This window comes from Ictalurus punctatus, chromosome 28 (assembly GCF_001660625.3).
Source record: "Ictalurus punctatus breed USDA103 chromosome 28, Coco_2.0, whole genome shotgun sequence".
NCBI classification, from domain to species: Eukaryota; Metazoa; Chordata; class Actinopteri; order Siluriformes; family Ictaluridae; genus Ictalurus; species Ictalurus punctatus.
In genome coordinates, this window is record NC_030443.2 from 2,860,514 (window position 1) to 2,876,796 (window position 16,283).

Consider the following 16,283-nt stretch of genomic DNA (forward strand, 5'->3'; position numbering starts at 1 on the left):
CGGAGGAAACCCCCGAAGCACGGGGAGAACATGAAAACTCCACACACATAGGGCGGAGGGGGAATTCCAATCCACAACCCCAGAGGCATGATGCAAACGTGCTAACCGCTAATCCACTGCTAACCCCCAGCTAACCCCCACTACCATTTGTCATTGGAACTAAACAATAAAAGGTGCTGGACGTCGCACGTCCACAAGCTTGCTAGTGTGAACGTAGGGTAAGGGTTTCCTTTAGGCGGTTACTTTTTTGTTTTTCTATAATTGTCTGACCTGGTCTCTCTCTCTCTCTCTTTCCTTTTTTTCGGTCTCATTTTCCCCCACCACTCTTACTGATTTGGCTCCTGCTGCTTCACCTACCAAATATTGAGTCTCTACTCTCATCCTGTTTGCACACTTTCACCTGAAATAACTCGGATCCCAGCTTCCCTCCGCCATCCACCCTACTCTCCTACTCTTACTCCCTCTCATCCGCCTTCTTCCAAATGAACTACTAATCACACCGAAGGCACTGGATGTCCACGTTCCATCGTTCCAGAGGACGATCAGAGAGAGATTGAGAGAGAGAGAGAAAGATTGAGAGATTGAGAATGATGAATGATTAAGATTAGGACACTGCAGAATTCAGCACGCGTGTGCCTTCAGAAACCAACGGCTACTACGTGACACGAGTGGAAGCTCCGAGAGTCTCGACACAAACCGGCGCTCCGTACCCGCACACACATGTCCACTGTGCCAATTCAGCGTGATTGTAATGCAGTTTTCATTTCAATATCCAGGCTATCGCTTAAACACCAATAAGGCCGACAGAAAAGGCCACAACCCAGTATAACATAAATCCAGTCCAATGCATTATTCATTCCTCGATGTAATTAATATCAGCAACAAATCTGTCCAGTTGAGTGCATCACATCTCATGCATCATTTATCCTACGTCATCACGATTTATCGATGACTGACTCGAGCGCGTCAAAACACCATCGGTGCTCATCGGTTGCCATGGTAACCCTCCATGTCTAGCCTATATACGCTACTACCGCACTGCCATGACGTAGACCTACTACGTGCGGGTACAGGAAATGTCTTTTTTCCCCTTCTTCTTCTTGATATGATACATCAAGTAGCCGCCACAGACACACGCGTGACCTGCACTCTGCCACACCCACTTTCTCATTCCACGACCGCGTCCGTCCGCAGTAGTATGGTTACAGCTCGATGCCCGCGTGCGCATTCCCGGTTGCCAGATTGGGAAACACCCTATCAAGCTAGTACACATTTTTTTGGTAGCAGAGCTGGAGGATGTGGCAAAAAAAAACCCCAATGTAATATCTGAGGGAATCCTCAAAATAGCTACACCGTGTGTTAAAAGACATGCCTGGAACCATATTTAACACAGTAGACTATTTAAAATAATTGTTTTTTTTGTCATATTGTGTGCATTAGTCAAAATTTGAACGAGTAACATGCAAAGTGGACATGCGAGTATGTTAGCAATTGCAAGGCAGGGTAGGGCTGAATTATGAAACATATTTTTGATCTCGAATCACTTGTACGCAGTTTGATCTGGAGTCCCAGTTGCTGCATGTGTGGCCGTTCACATCTTCTCCCCATGCCTGTCTGGGTGTCCCTCTGGGTTCTCTGGTTTCCTTCAACCGCCCAAACATAGCCCGTGGGTTACAGGTGCTACATTTCCCCTCGGCGTGAATAAGTGTGTGCACGGTGCCCTCTGATGGACCGGGGTCTCATTGTGTGGTGGTGGCTTAGGGGTTTAAGGCTCTGGGTTACAGATCAGGAGTTCAATCCCCAGCGCTGCCAAGCTACCACTGTCGGGCCCTTGAGCAAGGCCCTTAACCCTCAATTGCTCAGATGTACAAATGAGATAACTGTAAGTTGCTCTGGATAAGGGCGTCTGCCAAATGCCATTAACGTAAGGGTGTATTCCCGTTTTTATGCCCAGTGCTCCAGATCCATCAAAACCCTGGCTAGCGTGTATCGGTTACTGAAAGTGCGCTAGCGAATCTGATCTTAAGGCCCACGGTTGTACCTTCAATGAACTTTAAGAGTAAGGGTGCAAATATACCTCGCTTTCACCACACGCATGTACGTGCACGCAGCTGCTACGCGAGCGGCATTGTTTACATACTTGCACAGCTAATGTACATCTGGAGGATTAAAAGCGGCGTCCACCAGATGGCACGTCAGCACCAAAACATCTCTGTCCATCAGTCAAACTGTTTGGCGCTAAACAGGCTGACAAGCTCCATTTTTCTTTGGACCATTCTGCCGTTGGCGTGGTTGTTGTCATGATCTGCTTCTCAGTGAAGATAGCTTGAGACATGACAATAGCTTGTTTTGTCAGTTGGAGACACAGTGTCTCGTGGCGCTGTACTGACTCCGCTATTTACATCAGTATCGCACAATGAGTGTTGGACGCGTCGTGTTCATTTCCCAGGAAAGTGACACGTCAGATGTCCACATGGTGGCCATCTTGGGTACGCGTAGCCTACGTGTAGAAATCAGCAGCAAGTAGAAATCAGTCGTAATATGTTACACTTAAACGTTATACACCTTTCCGGGTAAAAGATTCGCAGTAAAGGTATAAAAGATGTATTGTTGACAAGGAAAGATAGCTATTAGTTAACAGACTGTTTTATATCAACATACTGCCACCTCTATTAGAAATAATTCAGTTTAATTTCGTTGATTGGCGGTTTCTTGGTTTGTTGATTAGCTATAAACCTCTAGGCTATTTGTCGGGTTTAAGCATTCACAGTAATGAGACGGATGATGAAATTTTGGACAGGGTTGAAACGGTGTCCTTAATCTGGCAACCCTGACTCCAGAGACGCGCGTTTCACGCTGGCGAGACGGTGCGCGAGCAGAACATGGCGGAACATCGACGAGACGCCCATTCGGTTTCTATATATCTACTCGGCGCGTTCAAACGCGAAATGAACTCGAAACGTTTTCTCTGACGCGCAGACTCTGAGAACGCGCACAGCGCGCGCTGCACGTTACCGGCGGAGACGCGTCACGCGCGTCACACATTTCCATTCGAGTAGGCTAAACAACACCGAACAGACCGGCGAGAGGCGCGCTGTGCTGACTGGGCTGACTGGGCTTACTCTGCTCGGTACCGACAACCGCTGTCCGGTTTTGATACGTAATAGACGCGGGGATGATCAGCTGACTTTTTTTTTTTTTAGTAAGAAAATAAACCCATGCGCACATACACACACACGGGCCGTCCTCTCGCGCACGGTGTTTACGCAGCAGCCGCGCGCATCCACGTGAGCCACGGACACAATTACGGCTAAACAGAGGGGGGAAATGTGTGTAAAGTGAATTCCTCCGAGACGGCTCGTGTTTCTAATCTGCAACTCCCCCAGCACGGACGCACGCGCGCGCGCAGGGATGTTTGTAACCGTATATTCGTACACAAATCGATACCAAAGCCGCTCGAGTTTCACCACAACGAGCATCGCGACCATTAAAACACGTCCCGTGGCTGAAGCCTGTTTCACTCCCTCATGGCAATGAAAACCCGTTAATGAAATGATGCGCGCGCGCACAGTTTAATGCAGAGGCCAAAATACACAACAAATCCACGGAGGGATGCTCACACTGACACCGACACCGACACCGACATCGCCTTCTTAAAGGATGGAGAAAAACATAATAATAATAATAATAATAATAATAATAATAATAATAATAATATCACAGGCCATGACAAAATCAGGAGACGTCTCGGTGTCTGTGGGTCGGTGGCGTTTTGTAAACAACAGTCTCGTTCAGAAAACACACACACACACACCACTCCGGTATCCGAACTGCACTTCACTGCGTAGAAAATAAAACCCAGAGAAAAACATCAGCGTGTTCAATATGTGCGAGGAATATATGAAGGTCTCGTGACGTACCGGCGTTTCCGTGCGCAGATTTGAGTGAAGAAGAAGAAGAAGAAGAAGAAGAAGAAGATGAAGAAGCGACACCCGAGCGGATTTTCATGGACATGAATGTTTAATGTCGCAGTTCTTCCTTAAGGAGCTCGCGGAGGGGAAGACGACCCGTTCCCGTCAGTCGCCCGTTATCTTTTATTGTATCGTCTTTATAATAAGACATGATTTATTTATTTATTTATTTACGGACATCCGCTCCGCCATGCTAGACAGGTACACCGCGGTTGTTTTGAGCTCACCTCGTGCACGAGCCCGCCCTCGTCTCGTCCATCCTTGCCGGTTCTCCGTCCGTCCGCTGACTGACTCGTCACGCCGATGTGACAGGTTTCCTCCGCGATCAGCCGGTCAGCAGCGCGAGGCGTCGGGAGAAAGCGCGCGCGCGCCGAAACCCCAACCCCTGATGACGCGCAAGCGCGCGCGCGCGCGCACGCACACACACACACACACACACTAAACGTGTCTGGACACCCCCTGTTATCAAACGGACTATCTATATTTTCTGATCACACACACACACACACACACACACACACACACACACACACACACACACACACACTTGGAAGACATGTCTAGACACCCCGCGATGTCAGACAGTCTATTTTTATTTTCTCGTCAGGCGCGCACTCAAACACACACACACGCGCGCGCACACACGCAGCACTGGAATCGTAAATGTTGCTTATTAGTGGTTTTAAGCATGACTTAAAACATTTGGAAACATCATTAAACGTTAATCAACCAAATTTTTATTTGAAAATATCCACACTTACTGTGTCTAGATGCTGTACACCTGAATCATCAGGTGCAACCTGAATTCTAACTGCAGTCCAACACAGAACAGTGTTTATGCCCAAACATGGTTAAGACACATCAGGGTCAGTAAGGAAATCCTGATTTAAAAAAAAAAAAAAATATATATATATATATATATATATATATATATATATATATATATATATATATATATATATATATATATATATACACATATACATATATATACATATACATATATATACACATATATATACATATATATATATATATACATATACAGGGTACACCCTGTCCAGGGTGTACCCCGCCTTGTGCCCGGTGCTCCCTGGAATAGGCTCCAGGTTCCCTGTGACCCTGAAAAGGATAATGCAATAACACGCACCTGTCATGAGATTTGCGGTTTGACTTTAACGCAAGTTTGCGTCTGTGTGTAACACTCGTATGTTTTACGCTGAAACCATTTAATCATTACAGATTATCACATTACAGTGTGATAAAATTATGGTCACGTTAAGGTTTTTATCTGACCCCAAAGCATTAGACTAGCTATATAAAGCTTGATGAGAATTTCGATTTTGGGCTGAAATAGTAAGCTCTGGAAAATACATATCAGGATATGAGATATGGTCTACTCAATATTCATCTGTTTTCACGTGTGATTTGTACGCTATTCATTTCATTTTCACATGTAGGGCAAGTGGTTTTGTTTTTCAGATCGAATTTTTTTTTGTTTTTTTTTACGAGATATATATTACTCACATAATCACATGTGGAAATCTTACCATCACTTGCGAAACGTATGTGGTTTTTCTCTACACCTACCTCTGCTGGGGCAGATGGAGTCTCTTTTTGGATGGAATACTCTCTGATGCATGCTATTGCTTCAATGAGGCTACAACCCAAGACAAACTGTTACTGTAACTGTACATGCACCATGTGTTTGAATATATGGTCATTACATTGAGCTCCATATGCAGTAACCATGCAGGGTTCTTAAAGAAAAAGGATATTGATAATAAAGGAAATGCAGTAAAGATGAGGCCAGACATTGGAAATGTCCACACCTATTATAGTTATTTCTGGGTGCCCATGCAAACGTATTGTTTTGTTTTAAATGAGCCTGTGTCTATGTCGTTATTTTGATGTTATGTACTGCACTGGAAGGAAAAAAAAAAACAAAAAAAACAATTCTGTATACAGTGCATACTACAGTAATTATTATAGCCTAGACCATATTTAGAAAGCTGTAAGAGCCATATTTAATAGGCTGTAAGAGAGCTTTTAGTAGCCTATTAGGCCACATAATGTGCATTCAGAGAGAGAGAGAGAGAGAGAGAGAGAGAGAGAGAGAGAGAGAGAGAGAGAGAGAGAGAGAGAGAACACTTTGACTTATAGTTTAAATACCACCTACAGCTAAAATTATACTAATTACCATAATAACTAATATATTGATATTCCTACGCCTACATATTCACTCATATTCATTAGAAACTATAATTCCTAGACAATTTTATATAAACTTATAAACTGATTGTTAATGCTGGCCAGAGGAAATCTGGCGCCCCCTGCTGAGTGTTCATCATATAGCTCCATCCTCGGTTGTTGTTTTTTTCCTGACTGGGATTGCTCAATTGTTTGTCAAGGAGGTTCTGGTGGTGTTTGTTTGTTGTCTTTTCTGCTTTCTTCTCTTTTCTTGGTTTGTTTTACTGTTTTATTTAGTTTTGCTTGTTTTTTTCTGTTTTTTTTTTTGTTTGTTTGTTTGTTTGTTCTGGTGGTTCTGGTGCGTTCACTCTGTTCTATGTTGTGGTTTGTTTTGACTTTTTCTTTTGTTTTTTTGTTTAGTTTTGTTTGTTTTCCTGTTCTTCTTCTGTTGTTTCATTGTTTGTTTTGTTGGTTCCAGTCTGTTCCATGTTCAGTTTGGGTTCTGCTGGGGTCTTATTCTGTTTTGTTTTGTTTTGTTTTGCATGTTCAGTGTGTATATGTCATATTATATTTTCATGTCATATACACGCAACCGGTCACTTTTTGAAATGGCCTGAACTGTTTAGCCACGCCCATGACCACGCGCGCTCGCTCACTACTTCCTTTTACGGTTTCTTTTTCTTTCTTTCTTTCTTTTTTTTTGACGATCACTTCCTTCTGGCGCGCGCTTGCACCCGTCCGCCTGTAAGAACACACGTTTGGTCCTCTCAGTCTGTTTGCTAATGAGGGAGAACTTCTCAAGAGATGATTTCAGTCATTATTTCAGCGACAGCATGACACCGTGGCCTTTCACGCGCGCTAGTTTCGCTCCGCGCGAGATCCGTTCTCGGAGATTTACCGAGTGCAGTCTGTTTCCGGTGCGACTCCTCTTATCTGCTGCACGCGGATCAAAGTGCAAAGAGGCGCGCGCCGCGACAGCACCGCGCGATCAGCTGAACGGGCAGTGAACTGCAGGAAACCAACCTGGGAGATATGAACGGAACAGGTGAATATACACTCGTCTCTCTCTCTCTCTCTCTCACACACACACACTCTCTCTCTCTGTCTCTCTCTCACACACACTCACTCTCTCTCTCTCTCTGTCTCTGTGTCCCTCTCTCTGTCTGTCTCTGTGTCCCTCTCTCTGTCTGTCTCTGTGTCCCTCTCTCTGTCTGTCTCTGTGTCGGTCTCTGTCTGTCTCTGTGTCTCTGTCTCTCACACACTCACTCTCTCTGTCTCTCTCTTTTTCTGTTTCTTTCTCTCTGTACCCTGTCATCTGTCATCAGCTTTCTCTTTATTGCCTCTTTCCCCCTCACTCTGTCTCTTTCCCCCTTCTTTCTCTCTTAGGACACTTCTTGTTATTGCCTCACTTTTCCTCTCACCGTCTCTATTTCCCTTCTGTCAATCTTACTCTTTCACTCTTATTGCCTCACTTTTCCTCTCTCACAGCCTGGTTCCTTTTTTTTGTTTCAACCCGTCTCTTTTTGTGTCTCCTTTTATATATATATATATATATATATATATATATATATATATATATATATATATATATATATATATATATATATAATAACCCTTCAGGTCACTAAGAAGCAAAGAGCTATGCATTGTGAAATATGCATTCAAATGGGACATCTCAGTATTTCAGTGTGTGACTTGCTATCTGATGTATTGCCTAATATCATGCTCTGCACAAGGTGAGAAGGTCAATCACTCTGGCAGATATGATAACATACTAGGGCAGAGGTCATTCCGATCAATCAGTCGCACAACGAAGTGACGTGCACATGTGCGGATCAGCATGAATTAGGAATAGGTCAAGCGAAATGTTTATTTTAAAAAAAAAAAACAACAACAAAAAAAAAACAACTATTTTCTCCCATACCACAAATGTATTTGATCTGGTTCGATGTCTGTAGTATATGTCTAAAGTTGCTTAGACTTACACGAGTAAAGGAAGATCTCCGGTTTCGCATGGTGCATCGTTTAGTGAAAAATAACAGAATAAGTTTCTAATAAAAAAAAAAGATTAAATATACAATTCAAATTCTTTTGAAGTAGAATTCTGCTTCTGAAGTGGAGAACATTGCTGCTAATGGAAACACGACAAACAATCTCGAGTTTGATGGTTGCATGGAGTGATAAGCTAATTGAAGACTGCTACTGCTACTACTACTACTATTCTAGATATCAGTGTGTGATATAGCGTCAGAAACCACACGAGAAAGTCTGAGATTACTAGCCAACTCAAGAGGTGAAACTTAGGAGAAGTTCAAAGATGGGTGTGACATTTTGGGTAAAGGGACAGTTGTGTAACGCTGGTTCGTTTCTCAACTATGGCTTTAACTATAAACACTAAAACCAAGTGTTCAAAGTGAGTCACCTATGAAATAGTAGGACGTTTAGCCGACTGGGGCTGTGGGGCTTCGTCAGTCCTGACACTTGACTAGGTTTGTTGTGTTTTGGGTTGCTGTGTGTTTAATGTCTCTTTCTCTCTCAGTTGCTGCAGCGGATGAGACGGAGGAGAACGGCGAGAAATCACAATGGAAATTGTTTATCGAAGATATCAGTGTCTTACAGCTGGTGCTGAGCTTCTTGCTTATGGGTGAGATACAGTACTCATGCCTGCACACACACACACACACACACACACACACACAGACTCCTACAATAAGGAATTAACCACCAGGTGGACTGCTGGTGGATAGGAAAATCAAAAACAACACGCAGAAGAAGAAGATGCTGTGATACGGCCCGACAACCAGCAGTTACCACTCTGCTACCACCCTGAAGCTGATTATTCATTTCGAACTCGTTTTCTTTCTCTTACACCAAAACAATTAGCCAAAGATTACAATTTCTGTTCATCAATGAACGACACTTCGCACTTTTTATCCATTTATACTCACGTTTAATGTTGTGAAGCAAGTTCGTTCCTGTTATCACTTATGATATAGCAGCGATGAACATCTGCTCCTTCACCAGCATCTCTTTTTTTTTTCTTTCTCAAAGTTAATAAACTAAAAGAAAATGCAGCACATTAATATAAACCTTACAGCTTACACTATCGTCAGAGCTGACGCTATAGAAAAGTAATCAACTTCTGACTAATCGAGAGTTCCGCTGTGCTGTGGTGTAAATTGATGATAACTGGGATTAAAATGGATTTAAAAAAAAAAAAAACGTAAGGTTGTGTTCCAGTATTGTTTTGAACATGCCTCCGTGTTCTCCTTCCCCTGTCACTATATTAAAAAGTGAAAAAAGCCAGCATGTTTTCATTCTAATCTGTAGCCTATGTGATTCCAGACTCCAAACGGGTGGTGGTGGGGCCAGGTGGTGGTTGCTACCTCCCAAACATTTCAAACGTGTGACTATATAACGCAAATTCAGTCATTACGCAGACATGAGGAAAAACTTTTGAACAATACGGTCTCCTCCGAAACTGTCATAACGACAAGGCCAATTCATTTGTTTTTGCTGTACACTGAAGACATTTGGGTTTTGCACATTTTCTGTCTTTGATTTGCAGCACAAACAAATGTATTTGGCCTTGCCGTTCCAATAGTTTTGGAGGTGACTGTATATTAATAAGTGATTCTAGATACTTCGACTTTCTATGTAGCCAGCTAGCTCCTCTATATGTACTGCTGATGTGACTATTTTATTTTATTTTACATTTAATCTGCTGGATAGTTAGCAAGCGACCTACCATTGCATGCTAGATAGTGGGCTACATCTAGACAGAAAATAGCCCATCTCTGGAAGCACGTCATATTGACAAACACAGTTGTGTTTCAAATAAACCTTTATTAACTGTAGTAACAACTGACAAGTAATCGGCTCTTGTGGTCTTTTCTGAGTACAGGAAAACTTCAAAACCTTTTGTTCATGCTAAGTGCAAATGCACTACATATGCAGTGAATAGAGTTATCTGAACAGCAAATCCCCTAATAGTGCCAACGTGTGTTTAATTTCAGTTTTACGTAGCCAGCTAGCTACTCCATGTATTTAACTGGTGTGAATTTAAAATGTATTATGTTGGCTAGTTAGCAAGCTGCCTGTTTAGCTTGCCAGCTAGTGGTCAGCATGCTAGCTTCTACTTAACTAAGTAACTGGTTAGAAAGTTAGCTATTTACTGTATGAAAATGGCTTTTTTTTTTTACGTGATTTGAATGAAGTAGACTGGACAAATATTTAAACATTTTCTTCAGTTACACTTTTTTTTTCTTGTCGTGGTCGAGTATGTCAGGAAAAATCTCTCCACCGCTGTGACGTACCGTAATGTAAGGAAGTCGACGAAGGTGTGTTGAAAATGGTATTGGAACGCAGAGTCTGTTTACATCTGTGGTAGATTTCTTTATCAGTTCTATCCATTTGAAGCATCTTTGTAGTGTAATGTCTGTAACATTGAATTGCAAGGGGCGATGCTAATTGTTTATGCTAATGTTTTTGTTTTGTGTAGGTGTGTTATGTCTGGCGTTGATGCTTTATCTGATGTTTACTCCACTGTGGCCGATTCCCACTCTCTACTTCACCTGGCAGATAATTGACTGGGACACGCCTGAGAGAGGTTTCTCACACACACACACACACACACACACACTCAAAGTGGCAGCATACACTGTCTTACTGTATCACCCTCTTACACACAAACCCCTATTTATGAGTCAGGCTCCTCTCATCTTGCATTGTTAAATAATGCAAAAAAAAAAAAAGAATGCCAGAGATAGTGTCTGTGTTGAACGTGTGAAAGTGTTGACTGCGGAATCACATCAAACAATAAAAAATAAAACATGCATTATTAATAAGTCTATTGATTTGTTTATATATCATGGCCGTGCCCTGTGCGCCGAGCCCCCCGGGATAGGCTCCAGGCACTCCGTGACCCTGTGTAGGATAAATAGTACAGAAACTGGACGGACGGATGGACCTCATTGCCAAGTAATCATTTCCGATCAGCTTGCAGGTTATTCTCATATCAGGACACTTTTAATGTAGCTCTGGTCCAAAAATCATTCATAGTTCCATATCGCATCTGTCGATATTGTGGAACCGTGTTGGACTGGAACCATGACGACAAGCGTAAATAACAGTTTAGGCTAATGTTATATTTATATTGACATTTTAACTTTCGAAACTTCCAGTCATGAAAAGAAATAACGGTAACCGACTGATATGTGAGCGAGAGGACACTTGATGAATAAAATGACAATCAGTAAAACGTGGACAAATCCTTTGTATTTGGCCCACTGGCAAGTGGTCTTGTTATAAACGAGAAGGTGCCAAATACACAATTTCTATTTAAAGTACACTTTTCACATGCACCATTTTGAATATAGGTACATTTATCTAACAAATCATGACCCATACTTACCATACTGATTGCATCTCTGTGCTTCAACCAGGTGGTAGAAGAACTGCGTTTGTGAGAAACTGGAGAGTATGGAAACACTTGAAAGACTACTTCCCAGTAAAGGTAATTAGACTACTACTCTAATCTTCCCACTACTCTGCTATTTCAACTGGGCCACCATCGCTATCGCCACTGTACGGGCCGTTATTGTACTTTTGTATTATTCAAGTGCTCAAAGTTTCATTAGTCCGGAGAGAGCCAAGATTTTGAGTCAAGCATAACTGTAGATATTAGGTGCAGAAATTATGTAGCAGGCGCAGTAGTATTATTCCAGCTACCAAACAGGGAAAAACAAAAGATAAAATACCAAGGCAATACACGACTCTCCTAGCTAGTTAGCATGCTAGTAAGCAATCCGTTATGACTTCACACCGAGCATGTAAATTTGAAAGGAAACGCTACAGGTTCTCCTATCCTTGTGATGGACGTGAACACTCGTGTGAAGTAGCCACACAAATAAAATCGGACACTCTACCTTTCCGGTTTTTCAGTTGGTGAAGACGGCAGAGCTGAATCCCAGGAAGAACTATATTCTGGGTTGCCACCCGCATGGCATCATGAGCATAGGCGCCTTCTCCTGCTTCAGCACAGAGACCGGCGGGTTTGCACAGGCGTTCCCGGGAATGCGCTCCTCTCTGGCCGTACTTGCTGGCCTTTTCCGCATGCCGCTCTTCAGAGAGTACCTCATGTTTGCAGGTGCGCATGCTAGAATCAGAATTTGCTCCACACTAGGGGTATGATGCTATACCGTGATGAGAAAATAAGAATTAATTTTTGTAGTCATACTACATACAGTATACATACATGGATATATAAAACTAGGAATGTGTCGCATTTAAATAAAACATTGTATAACGTCTATAGTCATGAAATTGTGCTAGAAAACAGAAGATGGTGCAAAGTGCATTCCCGCTACTTACCGCTGTTTTTCACACACACTAGTGACTGTGTGAAAGCATCGCATTTTTTCCGTATTACAGCGTCTTCAATTGCATTAGTGGTCTGGGACGGAAACCACAAGCATGAGTACAAAACCCAAACCTTGTTATTTAAAAAAAAAAAAAAAAGTGTTTCTGCAAAGCACATGCAACAAATTTGATTTCACTTTATTGAAATATTTTATTAGTTACTTCCTGTGTGCAGTCTTTTTACTTTTCAATAAACGTAGGTTTCATAAATGGTATAAGTGTTTACTTTAACACTAAGGCACATTAAGGAATTTAAACAAAAGGGGAAAAAAAGGGGAATTCCACCAAGACTGTAATAAATCTGTCTCGCTCTCGCACAGGCGGGTTGCCAGTCAGTAAGAAGAGTCTGGAGTACATGCTGAGTGAAGCTGGTGTGGGCAACGCCATGGTCATCATCATCGGAGGAGCTGAGGAGTCACTGGCTTGTTCTCCTGGCGTGAACACGGTGGTCATGAAGCAGAGGAAAGGCTTTGTGCGTCTCGCTCTGGAAAACGGGTGAGAGAAAAGGAGAGAGAAAATACATACATTCTGTCACTTTTTGAAGACCAGATGTGAAATACAGATCATAAATAAACGGCAGTCATTTTCAGTGGATATTTTACGGCGACAAATCATAACTTTGAGACAGTTATGAAAACAATTTTGCATTCACTTTACGCTTTACCTGGCTGCTACCACAATAACTGCTATGTCCATATTGGGTAGAAGCTAATCTGCTGAATACTCAGTCATAGCATGTTATTTTTACATTTATACCATTTTTAAATTATATTGTTACTCCTTGGCACCTATCTTCTGCACTACCTGTTATATCAGACTGTACTGTCCTGAGTTGTTAGCACACGTCTGCACGTGCACCTTGTGTAGATCTTATTTAGCTCTGTGTCGTCATGTGCTTAGTGTGTTGTTTTACGTAGCACCGTGGTCCTGGATGAACGTTGTTTCGTTTCATTGTGTACTGTACCAGCTGAATAGGGATGAAGTGACAATAAAACCACTTGAACTTCATGTATCCGTCGGTTTCACAAGTCTTCTAGCGTTATGAAATGTAACTCCCTCGTCTGCGTCATACCGGTATGTCACTACACCACAAGTGCCAAATGGACCATAATGCCATTACATACTGAGCTGTAATTAAGTGGCATGTTAGAATATCACTGTTAAGATTTAGCAAGGAACTGTTACTGTAGGTTTCTAATTTCTACGGTGAGATCTTGGTATTTAATGTAAAGTTTCCAACGTAATGTTCGTCTGATAAGTTAACACGCCGTCAAGCCACACCTTATCCGGTTATTTGTGTTGAGTGTAGAATACAACACTTGGGGGCGCACTGTTACAGGAAAAGAATCATCAGGGTGGTGGTGTGATGTGGCCTGATGCAATAAATAATTAAATAAATAAATAAATAAAAGCGGGGTTACTGTTACCACCCTGAAGTTGACGTCATACCCACAGTGTTTTATTCATCTCTTATACCACAGCAATTACTTCCCGACGATTAGAATTTTTTTGCTTAATAAAAACACCACATCGTAGTTTTTATCCATGTATAGTTACATGATAATCTACATGTCATCCTTGTTATGACTTCAGGGCTGACCTGGTTCCAGTGTACTCGTTCGGGGAGAACGAGCTCTTCCCGCAGGTGCTGCTGTCCGAGGGCAGCGTAGGCCGCAGGCTTCAGACTCTGTTTAAGCGGGTGATGGGTTTTGCTCCATGTCTCTTCGCTGGGGGACGCTGGCTGCTCCTGCCTTACAGGAGACCCGTCGTTACTGTGGGTGAGTGTGCTGTACATCCCAACACAACTCGTACATCTAATGCCACCTGTATAGCCATTCTTCTTCATCAAGTTTGGGTATGTTGACGCAGAGACGACACTCGCAATCATTTCAATTCAGTTCACATGGGATAAGTGCACTCTGTATAAATCACAGAGATGGGCAAGTCTTCGCGATGTAGTGCCATGAGTACTACATGAATCTGATTGTTTTCACGATTGCGGTTGTGCAGGTTCTTGATCGTTAGTAGACCACATGACAAATAATATGTATGCATAAAATGGAATTCAACAACTTATCTAAAACGCCTGGATGCATAGGTTCTCAGACAAAATCTTATATTTGGCCAATGCAATGTTTTTGTTTTGGCACGAGATGATAGAAAAGGGAATGCTTCCTAGATTGTCTTTATGGCTATGCTGTGTGTAGACAGCCTAATGTTTTTCTACCTTTTCTTCTTCTCCTGGCTAACATGTCCATGGCAGTCCTTCCAGTCCCTCCAGGATTTTGCGATCGCAGAAATGAACGCAAACTCTAGGAAACGCCGCAATATTTGCAGGAGCTTGCAATCTTTCAAGTTTTCCGCAGATTTTGGCCAAGATGCATCACGTGACGTCATCACAACGTGCATTCAGCCAAGGCCCTCTTCGATTCGCGTGCGTCGAACATGAGTACAGCTAAAAGCTCTCATTTACCAACAAATATTCCTGTGAAAGATTGCGCAAAACAATTTTATACGATTGTAATTTCGCCAGTCCAGTTAGTTTTCCGCACAAAAAAACTCTGAAATCCTGTACGGACTGGTCCGTAGAACCGTCTGGTAAAAAGTTGTGAAATTTGGCACACTGATTAGGGAGGAACTTGATGACCAAATTTGCGCCAAGTGCTGCCAATGCTCTAGCACCACCGTCGGGTCAAATTTGAAAGTACGTTTATGGTCATAACTTTTGAAGCACGTGTCCAAATTTTAAAACCCAGGCATGTCTAGATTCCCTGCGTTGAGACGAGTTCAACACACTGATCTAGATTCATCTAAACTAATCCAGTCCAAATAGAGATTAACGCTGCTTTGCAGTTGCTGTTTATTTTCCCTCAACCTCCAGCACATGTTGAACAGAAAATGTTTTTTTTTTTTTTTTTTTTTAAAGAAAGCACTGCTGAATATGATGCACGAGACACACGCTTAATTGTTATCCCTCTTGCTCTCTCTGTCTTAGTTGGAAGCCCCATCTCTGTGCCTCACATCCACAATCCATCCGAACAGCAGGTGGACCACTATCACAAGCTGTACATGGACTCCCTGTCCAAACTCTTCCACTCCCACAAAACCAGCTGCGGACTGGCCGACACACACGAGCTACGCATCATCTAAAACACTACTCACGCAAACACGATGAATACTTTTAGCATTAGTTATACAGTTTTCACAGGACTAGAAGGTCTCAGGAATAATATTTTTATATAGTTTTAATCTAAATGCAAATGCTATGACAGTGTTTAATTTTACAGCTTGTATTACATTAGACATTACTAATTAATTTAAATACAATTATGCTAGTCATGAATGTGATCTTAAAATAAACTAGCTACAGGGAAATCTTTCTAAATGCTAATTTTGTTTACAATTTTTTTTAACGCATTTGTATTCATCTTGAATTATGTGGTGGAAAAAAAAAAAAGACTTAAATGGCTGAAAGTTGCTAGATCTGTACTGAAGTAAATTCATAAAGCAAATCACTGGTACGTACATGGATTCTGTGTTGACATGCAGTATACAAGTATTATAAATGTAATATGAAATGTATTCCGACTTTTATTCATTATCGTACGATACTGAAATCACATGCTGCCGCTCTCGTGTTCTTTATTAATAAATATATATATTTTTAAACCTCCATAGACTGGGCTTTGAGAACTGACAAAG

The 16,283-nt window shown here is 42.1% G+C and overlaps 2 protein-coding genes across 4 annotated transcripts in view; one reads left to right on the forward strand and one right to left on the reverse strand.

The window, feature by feature from the left end:
- The window catches only part of LOC108259934 (neuronal tyrosine-phosphorylated phosphoinositide-3-kinase adapter 1), a 40,140-nt gene extending 35,694 nt beyond the window's left edge, over positions 1 to 4,446 (reverse strand). The window contains exon 1 of one of the 2 annotated variants that reach the window (XM_017459755.3): positions 4,199 to 4,446. The gene's annotated coding sequence lies outside the window, so the exon portion shown is untranslated. The remainder of the gene's footprint in view (positions 1 to 4,198) is intronic. The other variant, XM_017459753.3, reaches the window with a different exon arrangement.
- A 2,250-nt stretch (positions 4,447 to 6,696) lies between these two features.
- mogat3b (monoacylglycerol O-acyltransferase 3b) lies at positions 6,697 to 16,254 on the forward strand. 2 transcript variants are annotated; one of them, XM_017459760.3, is made up of 8 exons: positions 6,697 to 7,206; positions 8,701 to 8,805; positions 10,663 to 10,770; positions 11,606 to 11,676; positions 12,105 to 12,309; positions 12,902 to 13,076; positions 14,175 to 14,359; positions 15,577 to 16,254. In XM_017459760.3, exons 1-8 carry the CDS (start codon positions 7,194 to 7,196, stop codon positions 15,729 to 15,731), a joined length of 1,017 nt encoding a protein of 338 aa, XP_017315249.1. In that variant the 5' UTR covers positions 6,697 to 7,193; the 3' UTR covers positions 15,732 to 16,254. The 2 variants fall into 2 exon arrangements, with proteins under 2 accessions (XP_017315249.1, XP_047007874.1); XM_047151918.2 differs by lacking the exon at positions 6,697 to 7,206 and adding an exon at positions 7,852 to 7,897.
- Positions 16,255 to 16,283: the final 29 nt, after the last annotated feature.